The 12,453-nt window shown below is 39.9% G+C and overlaps 1 protein-coding gene across 3 annotated transcripts in view; it reads left to right on the top strand.

Moving 5' to 3' along the window:
- Nucleotides 1-411: 411 nt before the first annotated feature.
- Nucleotides 412-12,453, top strand: part of Slc39a12 (solute carrier family 39 member 12) — a 60,410-nt gene continuing 48,368 nt past the window's right edge. For all 3 annotated transcript variants that reach the window (XM_042686290.1, XM_042686289.1, XM_042686288.1), the window contains exons 1-3: nt 412-657; nt 7,000-7,281; nt 9,404-9,611. In XM_042686290.1, the coding sequence (XP_042542224.1) occupies nt 412-657; nt 7,000-7,281; nt 9,404-9,611 (736 nt within the window). The remainder of the gene's footprint in view (nt 658-6,999; nt 7,282-9,403; nt 9,612-12,453) is intronic.

Here is a 12,453-nt window from a genome sequence, read left to right as displayed (position 1 = left end):
AACTAGTGATGAAGGGTGCAAATGTCATGAAGTCTTCCCAATGGGATAAGAGGAAGGTGTTCTCCATTCTGACTTCCATAGTGTTTTCCACCTAGGCAGGGGAAGGTACTTGATCCTTCCCATGTTTGACCTCAATTAGTTCAGATACTAGAGACAAGAAAATCTAACAAGCTTCCATTTCTACAGTTTGGAAGTCCACAGCCATGATAAATCACCTATAGCTTTTCAAACAGCGTGTCAGGGCAAATCAGCTTAGCTACCCAATTAACGAATCCTTTTGAACATAATGTAGGCTCCATTCTTGAAGCATTTTTCTGTCTTCTACACAGAAACTCCTCTGGTTCCAAGAATATTTCCTGAACAGCCACCTACCCATTCTGATCTAAGACTGCCTCAAGACAAAGAGTGGACATGTGCTTCTGGACAAAGCTTTCAGTATTTGGGGCACCATTGTTCCTTCTGCTCAGCCTCCTTCCCTCTACTGAAATGGACCAATCCTCCACCCAGAGGAGTCAAGCCAAATTGGTAGATGTCCTGCGAGTTCTCTCTGCTGGTGACAATCCACCCCTCAACCACTCACAAAGTCTCCTCAAAATGTTACTGGAGAAAACTGGGTGCCCACGGAAACCAACTGGAATGAAAGGAAATTGCAACCTGGTTAGTAAAAGACAATGGGTTCAGGTACCAGGCGTGAAGGGAGGGGGAGGCTCAGTGATTATGCAGTCATTTTACTTCTGCAAAGCAACATGAAATGCAAATCTTCCAAAACCCAAGTAGGCAATACAAAAATAATTCTAGATTTGCGATACTATTTACTATCCACATAGATAGATACAGACATTCATTGAAAGAATAATGCTTAAACTTCTAGAACCTTTTCTATTTAGAGGTATTTGTGAGTTTGAACTTCTAGTCCTTTCTCCTTTCTGGTTTTCTAATCCTTTCTTTCTTTTTTTTTTTTGGAGTCTGCAGCAAGTTTGCATGTGACTAGTTAAATACTGTGTTCTGAAGGACAGATTATTTTGACATTCAATTCTTGAAAATGTTGTCCTGGATACCTATTGGTGTTTTCTAATAATTTGCCTAGTGTGTGGTTGATGATTGGTTGATGATTGCTGCCTTGCAGCAGTGTTGATGTGGGAGAGACAGTTGATGGTAGAGTTGAAATCAGAGCCACAGCTGCTGAGGCTCTGTGTCACAGCCTTGTGGTTCCCATGGGTACCTCCAGTCACTTGTACACCTTCCTAAGCTGGATGGGTTTCACCAAATATCCCTGTTGGGCTATGTCCACCTCAGATCAGGACTTGACTTGCCTAGGATGAAATTTTCAAAGCTCTCTCTGGATCACTTTACTATGTGAAATATATTACATATTAAAATATATTATTCTATAGTAAATATATATTATCTATATATTTTCATCATATACCTATAATTATATATAATATATAGTAAATATAAATATATCATATAATTTTTCATTATATATTATAATTATTTATTTCAAAATTGTATGCTATACATTACATATTAATATATAATATTAAGTTATAATATCATATATTAAAATATTAGATATTATAAAACATATAGTAGAGTGGGGTTGAGATCCTTCTCATTCGGGCAACATGAGAGAGACTGATAGAGTGGCAGAGGAGAGAGTCCATTTCTTAAAATGGTGACAAAGAAAATCACTCTTCACCATTGACCCTCCCATTCTAGACCAAAGGAGACTTTTTTTTCCAGAAAAAACCTTCACATACATAAACAAGCAAAAGCATGGATACTTATAACAGAAGTAAATCATGGCTGTCCTAAATAAATTTTGGAAGACTTATTCCAGCAATAGGGATGGGGGTATATTTCCTAGACAAGAGTTCGTTTAATTTCTTGCTTTTGTTGTCTTTTTTAATTTGATGACACTGAAGGGGTCTTGTTGAAAGACAGAATTTTTCTCTGCTGTTTGTGAAAAACGATAAAATGTCCAATGATTCTCAGAGGGAGTGTGCTATAATGGGCAGCCCTTTTGTGATGATATTAATATCGATGGTGAATGCAACAGAAGATATGTAGTAGAAATAACCAGGAGTCATATGTTAATAATGTCCTCTGAGAGTTTGCTTCAGGGGCCTGCTCTCCTTGGTGACATGAGGCACCTTATTCACACTAGTTGAAAATTACTTTTACAGAGGTGGCACTGTGGCTCAGGTGGTAGAGCACTTGTCTTGAGCTAAAGAGCTCAGGGACAGCACCCAGACCCAGAGTTTAAGCCCCATGACCAACCAAAAAATTTTCCATGAAAATTAGTTTTGCTAGGGAGAATGTAAACAGGCAGAATTATTCTCCATTGTGGGGAGCAGGAGGGTGAGGAGGAAATGAATTGTTTTATATTTATTATGTTCTGTGACATTATCAAGACGTGCCAATTTGGGTCCCATTGGAATGATTGCTGTTCCTTCATTGTGAAACACTTGGTATAATAACTCCATGTAAGGAACTGAGGTGGGACAAAGGTGGATTTCAGCTGCTCCTCTTGAGAGGCCATCTACTCACCTGAGTGCTCCATCCATGTGCATTCCAGTTCATGTTTCTCTGTGAACAGAGCCATCCTGCTCCATAAACTCTGTCTCTCTCATTACTTTATAGACTTGTTGTCAGGCAGTGATCATGGTTGAAATTCTGTGGTCCAAAGACACAGAAGGGGAGGGGGTAACTCACACTTCAGAATATCTGGAAAATAAGAAACTGAGTATTTTGATTTGGGAGGAGAGAAGACTGTATGCTAGTTTAAAAGTGGAATAAAATGGTCAGTCTGAGGTAGCTGAGAATGTACATTGGAACTTTAAGAATAAACCCATTCCTACTGCAACCATGCCATGCTCCCCCTCAGCCCCCCACCCACTTTCTTTAACTTAAAGCCTGGGCAGTCTTCCTGAGTGTCTTTGCTCAAGGCTAGTGTTCTACCACTTGAGCCAAAGCTACACTTCCAGCATTTTTTTTTCTGTAGTTAATTGGAGATAAGAGTCTCACAGACTTTCCTTCCTGGACTGTGTTTGAACTGAGACTCTCACATCTCAGCCTCCTGAATAGCTAGGAATACAGGTGTGAGCCACCAGCATCTTGCTTTTTTTTTCCTCTCCCTCTCTCCCTCCCCTTTCTTTCCTCCCCTTCCTTCCTTCCTTCCTTCCTTCCTTCCTTCCTTCCTTCCTTCCTTCCTTCCTTCCTTCCTTCCTTCCTTCCTTCCTTCCTTTCTCCCTTTTATCTTTTCTTTCATCCTCTTCTTCCTTTCTTCCTTGAAAAGGGTTAGAATGGACTTTCAGTGGATTCAATGAGAGGTAAAGTAACTTCCAAAGAATAAGCTTCTCTTTAGCACTGATGAGAACCATGACCATGCATAGGTTCCTGACATGGGAAGGACCCTGTGCTGGGATCTTCTAGCTTGGGAATGCACTGAACCTTGGCTTCCACATCCATATGACAGCCAAGTCTCCTCAGAGGATCTCTGAGGGTGAAAGGCATCCTGTGGACATTTCTGCCCGAGCTTAATCATGAGCGCTCACAGAGATGTCTCATACATCCTTTTCCAGGGACACTGGAGGGTGACATTCCTCAGAAATCTCCTCCAGCCAATGCCCAGGTCTGGCAAGCTGTTTCGGATGTTCAAGATGTTGAGTAATCTCGGCAGGCACTTCTCAGACACTTTGGAGATGGTCCATTTAATTCATACCTGTCCTCAACCTTCGTCATAACTTCTGTGTGGCAAAATGTAGCAAGCATCAAGCATTATCTTACCTACCTGACAAACTTATTATAACTCTTCTCAGTTCAGTCAGGAAGGACATTCAATCCAGTACAGACCTATTAAGAACCAGTACCTGCTGTTCACTAACACCACGATGGCTCATTATTTGGCAGAAAAAGGAACAAAAACAACTTTTCTTCTTGTATTTTACAGTCCAGTATTATGCAGGATTAAAAAAAAAGTACCCCTCTCCAAAAAAGACCTTATAAAAATCCTAGAATTTAAAAGAGGACAGTGGATCTACCCTCTGTGTTAAAAATCAAACTTGAAATAATTTGGGGATTAAAACCTCTAGAATTGATCCACCAGGCCTGATGGTTGTCTTTGGAATGTAGAGAAAGAAATTGCTTGTTGTCATTGATGGTCTACTGTGGTATAAAATAAAATTAATGGAGGAGGCAGTTACATAGGAGAGATGGACCATACTACCAAGAAATACAAATCAAAACAACATTGAGATTCCACTTCACCCAGTTAGAATGGCCATTATCAAGAAAACTACAACAAATGCTGGCAGGGATATGGCCAAAAAGGAACTGTATTACACTGTTGGTGGGAATGTAAACTAGTTCAACCACTCTGGAAAGCGGTCAGAAGGCTCCTCAAAAGACTAAACAGAACTTCCCTATGACCCAGCATCTCCACTCCTGGGCATTGATCCAATAGAACACAAACAAGGCCACACTAAAGCCACTACCAGCATAACTATGTTCATTGCGGCATTGTTTACCATAGCCAAGAAATGGAATCAACCCTACTGCCCCTCAGTGAACGAATGGATGAAGAAAGCATGGTATATATTCTACTCATCCATTAGGCTTAAAGCTTAATTAACCTCCCAAGAGCTATTTCCTTATGAAAAAATGAATTCTCTGAATCTGTATTTGGTATCTTTTTCCTTTAAAACTTATTCCTTCACCTGACCTGATTTAAAGGGAAATCCATGGATTAATTCCTGAATGAAACCATTCTTTAGCAGAGTCATTTCAGCAGAGTCAGCAGGCTTGGGCAGCCAATGGTGTGGCAGGTTGCTGTTTCTCACAGAAGCTTAGTATCTACCTCAGAAGTTGGTCTTGATTGAAACCATGAGTCTCTTCTCTCCCATAATATTAACTCAAACTTCCTATGCCTTGAGCCATATCTCTCTGTGTTGTTTTGTTTTGTTGGTTTTGTGTGTGTGTGTGTGTGTGTGTGTGTGTGCATGCTTGCTTGTGTGCGTGTGTGTGCGCGCGCGCGCAGCAGTCCTGAGCCTTGAACTCAGGACCTGGGCACTATCCCTGAGCTTTTTTGCTTAAGGCTAATGCTCTACCATTTGAGCTACAGCACCACCTCTGGCTTTTTCTAAGTAGTTTATTGGAGAGAAGAGTCTCATGGATTTTCCTGCCCAGGCTGGCTTTGAACCGTGATTCTCAGATCTCAGCCACCTGAATAGGACTACAGGTGTGAGCCACTAGCACCCAGCCCTCTCTGGTTTTTGAAAAAAGGTATCTTAGTGTAGGTGAGAAAAAGACTTTTTTTTTTATCCTTTCAGGTTTTGTGATTGGAACCCGTGAAAACAGGAAAAAAACAGATTAATAGGAGGAGAGCCTGTGCAGTGTATTTGATGTTAATATTTTTGTGTGGCATGGGGAGTCTCGTAGACTTATATACCATTGTAACAAAGAGCAATAAATTGTGACAAGAGTAAAGAAAAAGCGGGTTGGGGTTAAGAATGGTAAAATATAGGAAAAATGATCAGAAAATCAGAAAATACATGAAGGATACTAATGGTTAAAGAACGTGCGAGCAAAGTTTGTATTGATTCATCTCTGCCTTAATTGCCTCTGATAAGAAGTCTTCTCGTCTTAGTACACTGGGTATTGACGTTCTGATTTTAGGTAGGAAGAGAGCAGAGGCCTTCCTCCACTGCATGTCAGTTACCTTCAGCATAAAATTGTCAGTATGCCAAAGTGTTATGTTTTGGGTAACCTTCTCAGATTTCCTTCAGTGGAAACATTTTTTTTACATCAATTCTCTTAGGTAACACAGAAGAGGATCAGAAGGCATGTACTCACTGAATTTTCTACCTCTTAAGTGAGAGCTATTATTCTATAGGCCCAGGGTGCAATCATAGAAAGCTGATGGAACCTGGCTTTAATAAACCACTTGCTTCTACAGGGAAGACAGAAAAACACATAGTGACTTTACACTAATGCCATGCAGAAAATACAATTATATTCTAGAGTCATGCTGTCTGACACCGCATGTGTGGCTAATTGACTCCTTGATTTTTATAGCTCATCAGAATGGAGGTATGCTGGTAAGTGTAAACTATACCAGATTTCAAAGATAGAACCTGATGAAAAGAATATTAAATAGCTCATTAATGATTAAAAAATTGTTCCCAATTATATTCTGGTTGTATTTCTTTCTGAAATTATTTTGGTTGTATTAATTTCTATAATATTATTAATAATTATATGCCAGTACTGGGGGAGGGGCTTGAACTTGGAGCTTCTGAGCTCTTGCTTACCATTTTCACTCAAGGCTGGCACTCTACCACTTGAGCCACAGCTCTCTTCCCAGCCTTTTGGGTGTTGATTAGAAATAAGAATCTCCAAGATTTTTCTGTCTGGGTTGGCTTCACACTGTAGCCTCACACCGTAGCCTCCTGTAGCTAGGATTACAGATATGTGCCACCAACACCTGATGGTAAAATATTAGTAGAATTAATTTGACTTATTTCTTTTTCACGTTTAAAATATGACTTCCAGAAGCAGGTATGGCAGATGTGGCAGGTGTGCATGGTATTTCTGTTGAGCAGTGTCATGCTGGAGGACATAGGTTGGAGGTATTTGGAAGGCTTCTGTAGAACTTGGCAATTCAAGTTCAGAACTGAGCAATTAGAGGAACACAAAGCCCTGGAAGCTAGCAGCAAAGAGCTGGGTGACACTGGAGGGATGATTGGCTTATTTATGCAGAATGGCAAATCAAGGACTAATAAGAGCCATAGTTGAGAACTAAAGGCTAACTGTTAACAAGAGGGCTCCCTCACAGAGAGCATGGTTGAGATATAAAGGCACTACCATGTCTCACTATCTTATCAGAAATTAGCTGTGGGCCTGGCCACTTTTCTATTCACAAAATAAAAGGAGTGGTTATTGGTGTTCTGGGATTGTTTGTTAAATTTTCTTTCTCTTTCTCTCTTCTCCCTGCAGTGTTTTGAACCAGATGCACTATTACTAATAGCTGGAGGAGACTTCAAAGATCAGTTTAGGGAGGAGGTGGTTCAGAAAGTTTCCCTTCTTCTCCTCTATTACATTATTCATCGGGAAGAGATCTGTTCTTCAAAGCTCAACATGAGTAACAAGGACTATAAGTTTTACCTGCACAGCCTACTGAGCCTCAGGCAGGATGAAGATGCCTATTTCCTGTCACTGAACGAGATGGAAGACATCTTAGCTGTCACCAGGCAGTATTTTGACATCCCCAGGAGCCAGGTAAGTAGAGCTAAAATGTTCCAAGATACAGTAATAGAGCTTTATTTATTTATTCTCAGATGTTAAAAAAACAACCTTGTAATAGACATAGATGTTAGCTGTGGGGTGGTAGGTGACATAATTCTGAGTCCCAAAGTAGAAATGAAATGATTAATTGGAAGATAAGCTTTAGCCAGAAGCTGTGTGGGCCGGTCGGCAGGCAGTGCTGGTGTGTTCTTCTAAGTCTCTGCAAGCACTCAAGTGTGACTCAAGAGTTTATAGTGGTGAAGGGTAAGGTGTCTATTTAACTCTGCCCTTTGGGAAGAAAGCTGAGAGTTTCATGGGTGGATTTATCCTTAGTCATTTCACTGAAGAAACAGCTTGCAAAAGACATTATTTCCGAGAGCCCACACAAAACAAGTCCTTTTGTGGCTCTGATTTGTGTCATGTGTATGTGGTCCATTTACCCGTGTATGTATCGCTTCTCACCTGGCTCCTACTGTTGGAAATAGGTACCTGTCCTTGTGTTGCTTTTATTGATCTAGAAAAGCTACCCTTTCAATCATTCTTTACTCTTCAGGTTTGCAGTAGGAAGTTGCATGAGATAAAGATCTTTGGATGTAAAGTTTGTTGTTGCTGTTGTTATTATTATTCATTACAATGTTAATGATCAAACCCTAGGCATTGCCCTTACTAAATAAGCACTCTATCACTGAGGCTTGAACCCTAGCATGATACAATTTATTTTCTAGAAGAGTGAAGTGGATTTTTTTTCTCTGCTGTCCCTGACCCTTTTGGCTCAAGACTACTGCTCTACCACTTGGCAGCTTTTCTTCCAACATTGAAGATAGACTCTCCTTCCCAGGCTGGCTTCAAACCTCAGTCCTCAAATCTCAGCCTCCTGAGTAGCTAGGATTACAGGCGTGAATACTGGTGCCCAGCGGAAGCTATATTTTTGAGCCACGTTTTCTGAAAAGAATCAAGGAGCCATACCATATGTTGAAGAGGTGTGAAGTTTGTAAAACAATACTAGAAATTGTTTTCTTTCTTTTGAAATAATGTATTGATATGCTCAGACAGATTTGGTCCTTGGTCTTAATTTTGATTTCTAAGAGCCTTGTCTCACGCAGCTGTGAGGTCCATGCTCTTATTTTAATTTGTTATTTTCACTCATGAAACTGCTTGCTACTTCTCCAAGTTTATTCCCATTTTCATAACTGGCTTAGGGGTTTGGCTTGATAGTCGATATTTTTGTCTAGAAAGCATGAGGCTCTGTATTCCATTCCCAGCAGTGAAAAACCACAATAATAACTGTTTTCCAACATTTCTGTGAATATTTTCTCCCAAGTGTGCCCATTAGTTTGTAAAAAGGGTACATCAAATGGGTACTTTTTATTCTTTGTCCTGAGTTACAAGAATTAACTATTGACACAGTCACATTCTTTTGATTCCTGTTTAGATAAATGTACTCTGTCTCCCTCCCCCCTCCCACCCCTCAATTCCTAGTGAGCTTAGAATAGTATGTTGCTCACAACAGGCATTCAGTTCAATACCCATTTAATAAACAAATGAAGATACAAGTAGCTATGAGGCAAAATTCTCTCAGATACCCATAATTTAATCGGGAAAAAAACAATATACCACTGAAAAAGATCCCGTGTCACAGGACACAGATATTTTATGACTTGTGACTTGAAGTGGTCACTCACTCAGCTTAAGACAAAGGAGGAAAAGAAGGTTTCATACAGTGACAAAAGCAGGAAAGCCAGGCTGAAGGCAAGATAGGGAATGCAGATATGAAAATCATGAGCCTGTTGCTGTCTTGGAAGGAGAGAGAGATGAACAGGTAGAAACAGAGCAGGAGATCACCCTGTACAAGCACATCTGTAAGAGAGTAATGAAAAGATGGGGTTACAGGATGGGAGGATTTAGGGGGTCAGAACGTTCAGGGTCATGGCAGATAAAAGAGGCCTTTCTCAAATCGTGTGCCAGAGACAGGAGAATGTTGACAGTTATTCCCACAGACAATTCCATCTGCTATTAGAGAAATGATTCACTGTTCTTTGGGAGAACCCCTGGAAATGTCTTCTTCAAAATGACCTTGGAAGTTAAATTTTGCCCTTCACTCTACATCTGATTTCAGTGTATGGGAGTGAAGAGGTTGCAGAAAACATCTGGGATCCTGCGTAGTGATGGTGCTGATGAACACACGCTTCCTCAGCTGGCAGAGACCATCATCGCCCTGTCTCTCCAAGGGGTTTGTCTGGGACAAAGACACCTGCCTTCCCCAGACTATTTTACAGAATACATCTTCAGTTTCTTGAATAGCCCAGATGGCCTCCATCTTTCAGGTGAGGATGGTTTTCATAAAATTCACTTCCAAGTCACATTTACCCAATACATTGTGTCAAAACACAAAGGCTGAAGCATTTTGATAATGAGGTATAGTGTTGTATGCTTGTTGGTTGGGTCTTAGTATGTAGCCCAGGATGGTCTTATTCTTTTTGTGTAGTTCAGGATGAACTCAAACTTGAGATCCTTCTGCTTCAGCCTCCTGAGCACTGGAATGAGAAGTGTGTGCACGCATGCCCGGAGCATGGAGCAAGAGAGCGCAGATGGCCTTGCAGGGCAAACATACTATAAACTTCTGTAATGATGAGGCATAAGCATGGCCCACTTCTGTAGTGATGGGATGGTGGATGGAGAGACAGGTGGAGAGATGTGATGGTATGCCATGAAGACTAAGTAGTCCCATTTAGTACTTAATGCTGGAACAGAGGTGGCCAAGTGTCTAGTAGAATGATGTGAAAGTACTCAAAGTGGTTTAAGAAGGTTGATACTAGCTTGCATAGGATCATCGATGTAGGACATTTAATTTTAAATAGAGTGACATGAGTTGTTCATGGTTGCAGCCTTCCTGATGACCAGTTTTTGGGGGAGGTGGGAGCAAATGAGATATCACAGATGGAGCAGAATGTTTGCTTTGCACATTTCTTTGCACTTACTTGATAAACAGATCAATGCTTTATTTTTCAGGTCTGCGTTCAAGTGGCCAGACAGGGCATTTTCTAAAGCATCTTATTACCAATATCACAACTAGCATGTTAATGATTTCTTAATGTCATACCCACATTGGATGTTCACATTTTACTGATTTTTAAAATGTGATTATTTTTTAAGTTGAATCATGATCCATACAAAAGTCTAGGAAATGAACGTTGTTGGTAGATTTCTTAGGTGTCATTTATTGATTGATTGATTGATTGATTGATTTTTGGTCGGTCGTGGGGCCTGAACTCTAGGCCTGGGCACTGTCCCTCAGTTCTTCAACTCAAAGCTAGCGCTCTACCACTTGAGCCACAGCACCACTTCCAGCTTTTTCTGCTTTTGTGATGCTGAGGAATCTGAACCCAGCACCTCATACATGTGAGGCAAGCACTCTACCACTGAGCTACCTTCCCAGCCCCTCTTAGGTGTCTTTTATAAATGTTCTTCTCCATCCCTTTGTTTTGTCTTGTTTGTTGCAAATTCTATTTGGGGGAAGATAAAGGTGATTGTTTAGCATTTGGACTTTGTGATTGCATTCACAGTTACTTAATCTATGTCTTATGCCATGAATTTCATGCATGATGGTTGTTGTATGAAGGCCTTATTAGTTGTAAGCTGTTAATTTGGCAGTATGGATTTATAGTTGATGACATCCACCAGGAAGTATTATCTCCCTTGTGAGAAGTTACAGGCTTTTAATGACCATTGTCTGAATTGATTAATTTTGGAAGTCTTACAAAAAACAGTTCTCTCAATTCTGTTTTATTTCTTGGTATTATAATTCTATGTGAGGACTAGGAAGGTGACTCAGTGGTAGAGTGCTTGCCTTGCATGCATGAGGCCCTGGGTTCGATTCCTCAGCACCACATAAGCAGAAAAAGCCGCAAGTGGCGCTGTGGCTCAAGTGGTAGAGTGCTAGCCTTGAGCTGAAGACTGAGGGACAGCACCCAGGCCCAGAGTTCAGGCCTCACAACCAGCAAAATAAATAAATAAATAAATAAAATTCTATGTGAAAAAACTTATCATTATTACTTTATTAATGTTCCTAAGGAAAATAATTGATATATTTATTGGTACTTTGTCAGTTTCCAAAATAATATACAACTCCTGTGCATCTTTCAAATGGGAACAGTGAAAAATTTAAAACATTATAATTTCATATCTCTGTTTATTATTATTATCCTATTAAAGCTTAGATTATTCCTCCTTTGACCAGTGGAATCTTATTCAAGTTGGTCTTAATTTGCTGTGACAAAAACCAATAAAATATTTTATAATTCCCTTGCTTTCCTATCAGACAAGATATTCTAGGTTCATCCTGTAAATTTCCTGCCCAGACACAGAAACATTATTTTTTATACTTTTTATTGTAAAAATACTGTACAGAGGGGTTAGAGTTACATGAACAAGGTGTCTTCGTCCCAGACAAACCCCTTGGAGAGACAGGGCGATGATGGTCTCTGCCAGCTGAGGAAGCGTGTGTTCATCAGCACCATCACTACCCAGGATCCCAGATGTTTCTACAACCTCTTCACTCCCATACACTGAAATCAGATGTAAAGTGAAGGGCAAAATTTAACTTCCAAGGTCATTTTGAAGAAGACATTTCCAGGGGTTCTCCCAAAGAACAGTGAATCGTTTCTCTAATAGCAGATGGAATTGTCGTGGGAATAACTGTCAACATTCTCCTGTCTCTGGCGCACAATTTGAAAAGGCCTCTTTTATCTGCTATGACCCTGAACGTTCTGACCCCCTAAATCCTCCCATCCTGTAACCCCATCTTTTCATTACTCTCCTACAGATGTGCTTGTACAGGGTGATCTCCTGCTCCTGGTCACAATTTTGTATTAGCATCTAACTTTCTTTTTGGCTTTTGTAAATGAGTTTTTCTTCCAATGTATCATCCAATTGATATTTGTATAAATAACTTTCTAACCTGCTCTGTGATTATTTTAAAATTTTTGCTTTGGTTTTATTATGACATATATATGTAGTTTATATTTTATATTGAACATATAACATAAATTACATACATACAAATTGTATATACATATATAATATAAATTGCATATACATGTAAATTGCATTCTCGCCAAACAATATAGCTTTGATTATTAATTGTTCATCTTATTTTTGCATTGTTTT

The sequence above is a fragment of the Dipodomys spectabilis genome, unplaced genomic scaffold, assembly GCF_019054845.1.
Source record: "Dipodomys spectabilis isolate Male_0828 unplaced genomic scaffold, ASM1905484v1 ptg000096l, whole genome shotgun sequence".
NCBI classification, from domain to species: Eukaryota; Metazoa; Chordata; class Mammalia; order Rodentia; family Heteromyidae; genus Dipodomys; species Dipodomys spectabilis.
This window is presented reverse-complemented; position numbering and strand designations above follow the sequence as displayed.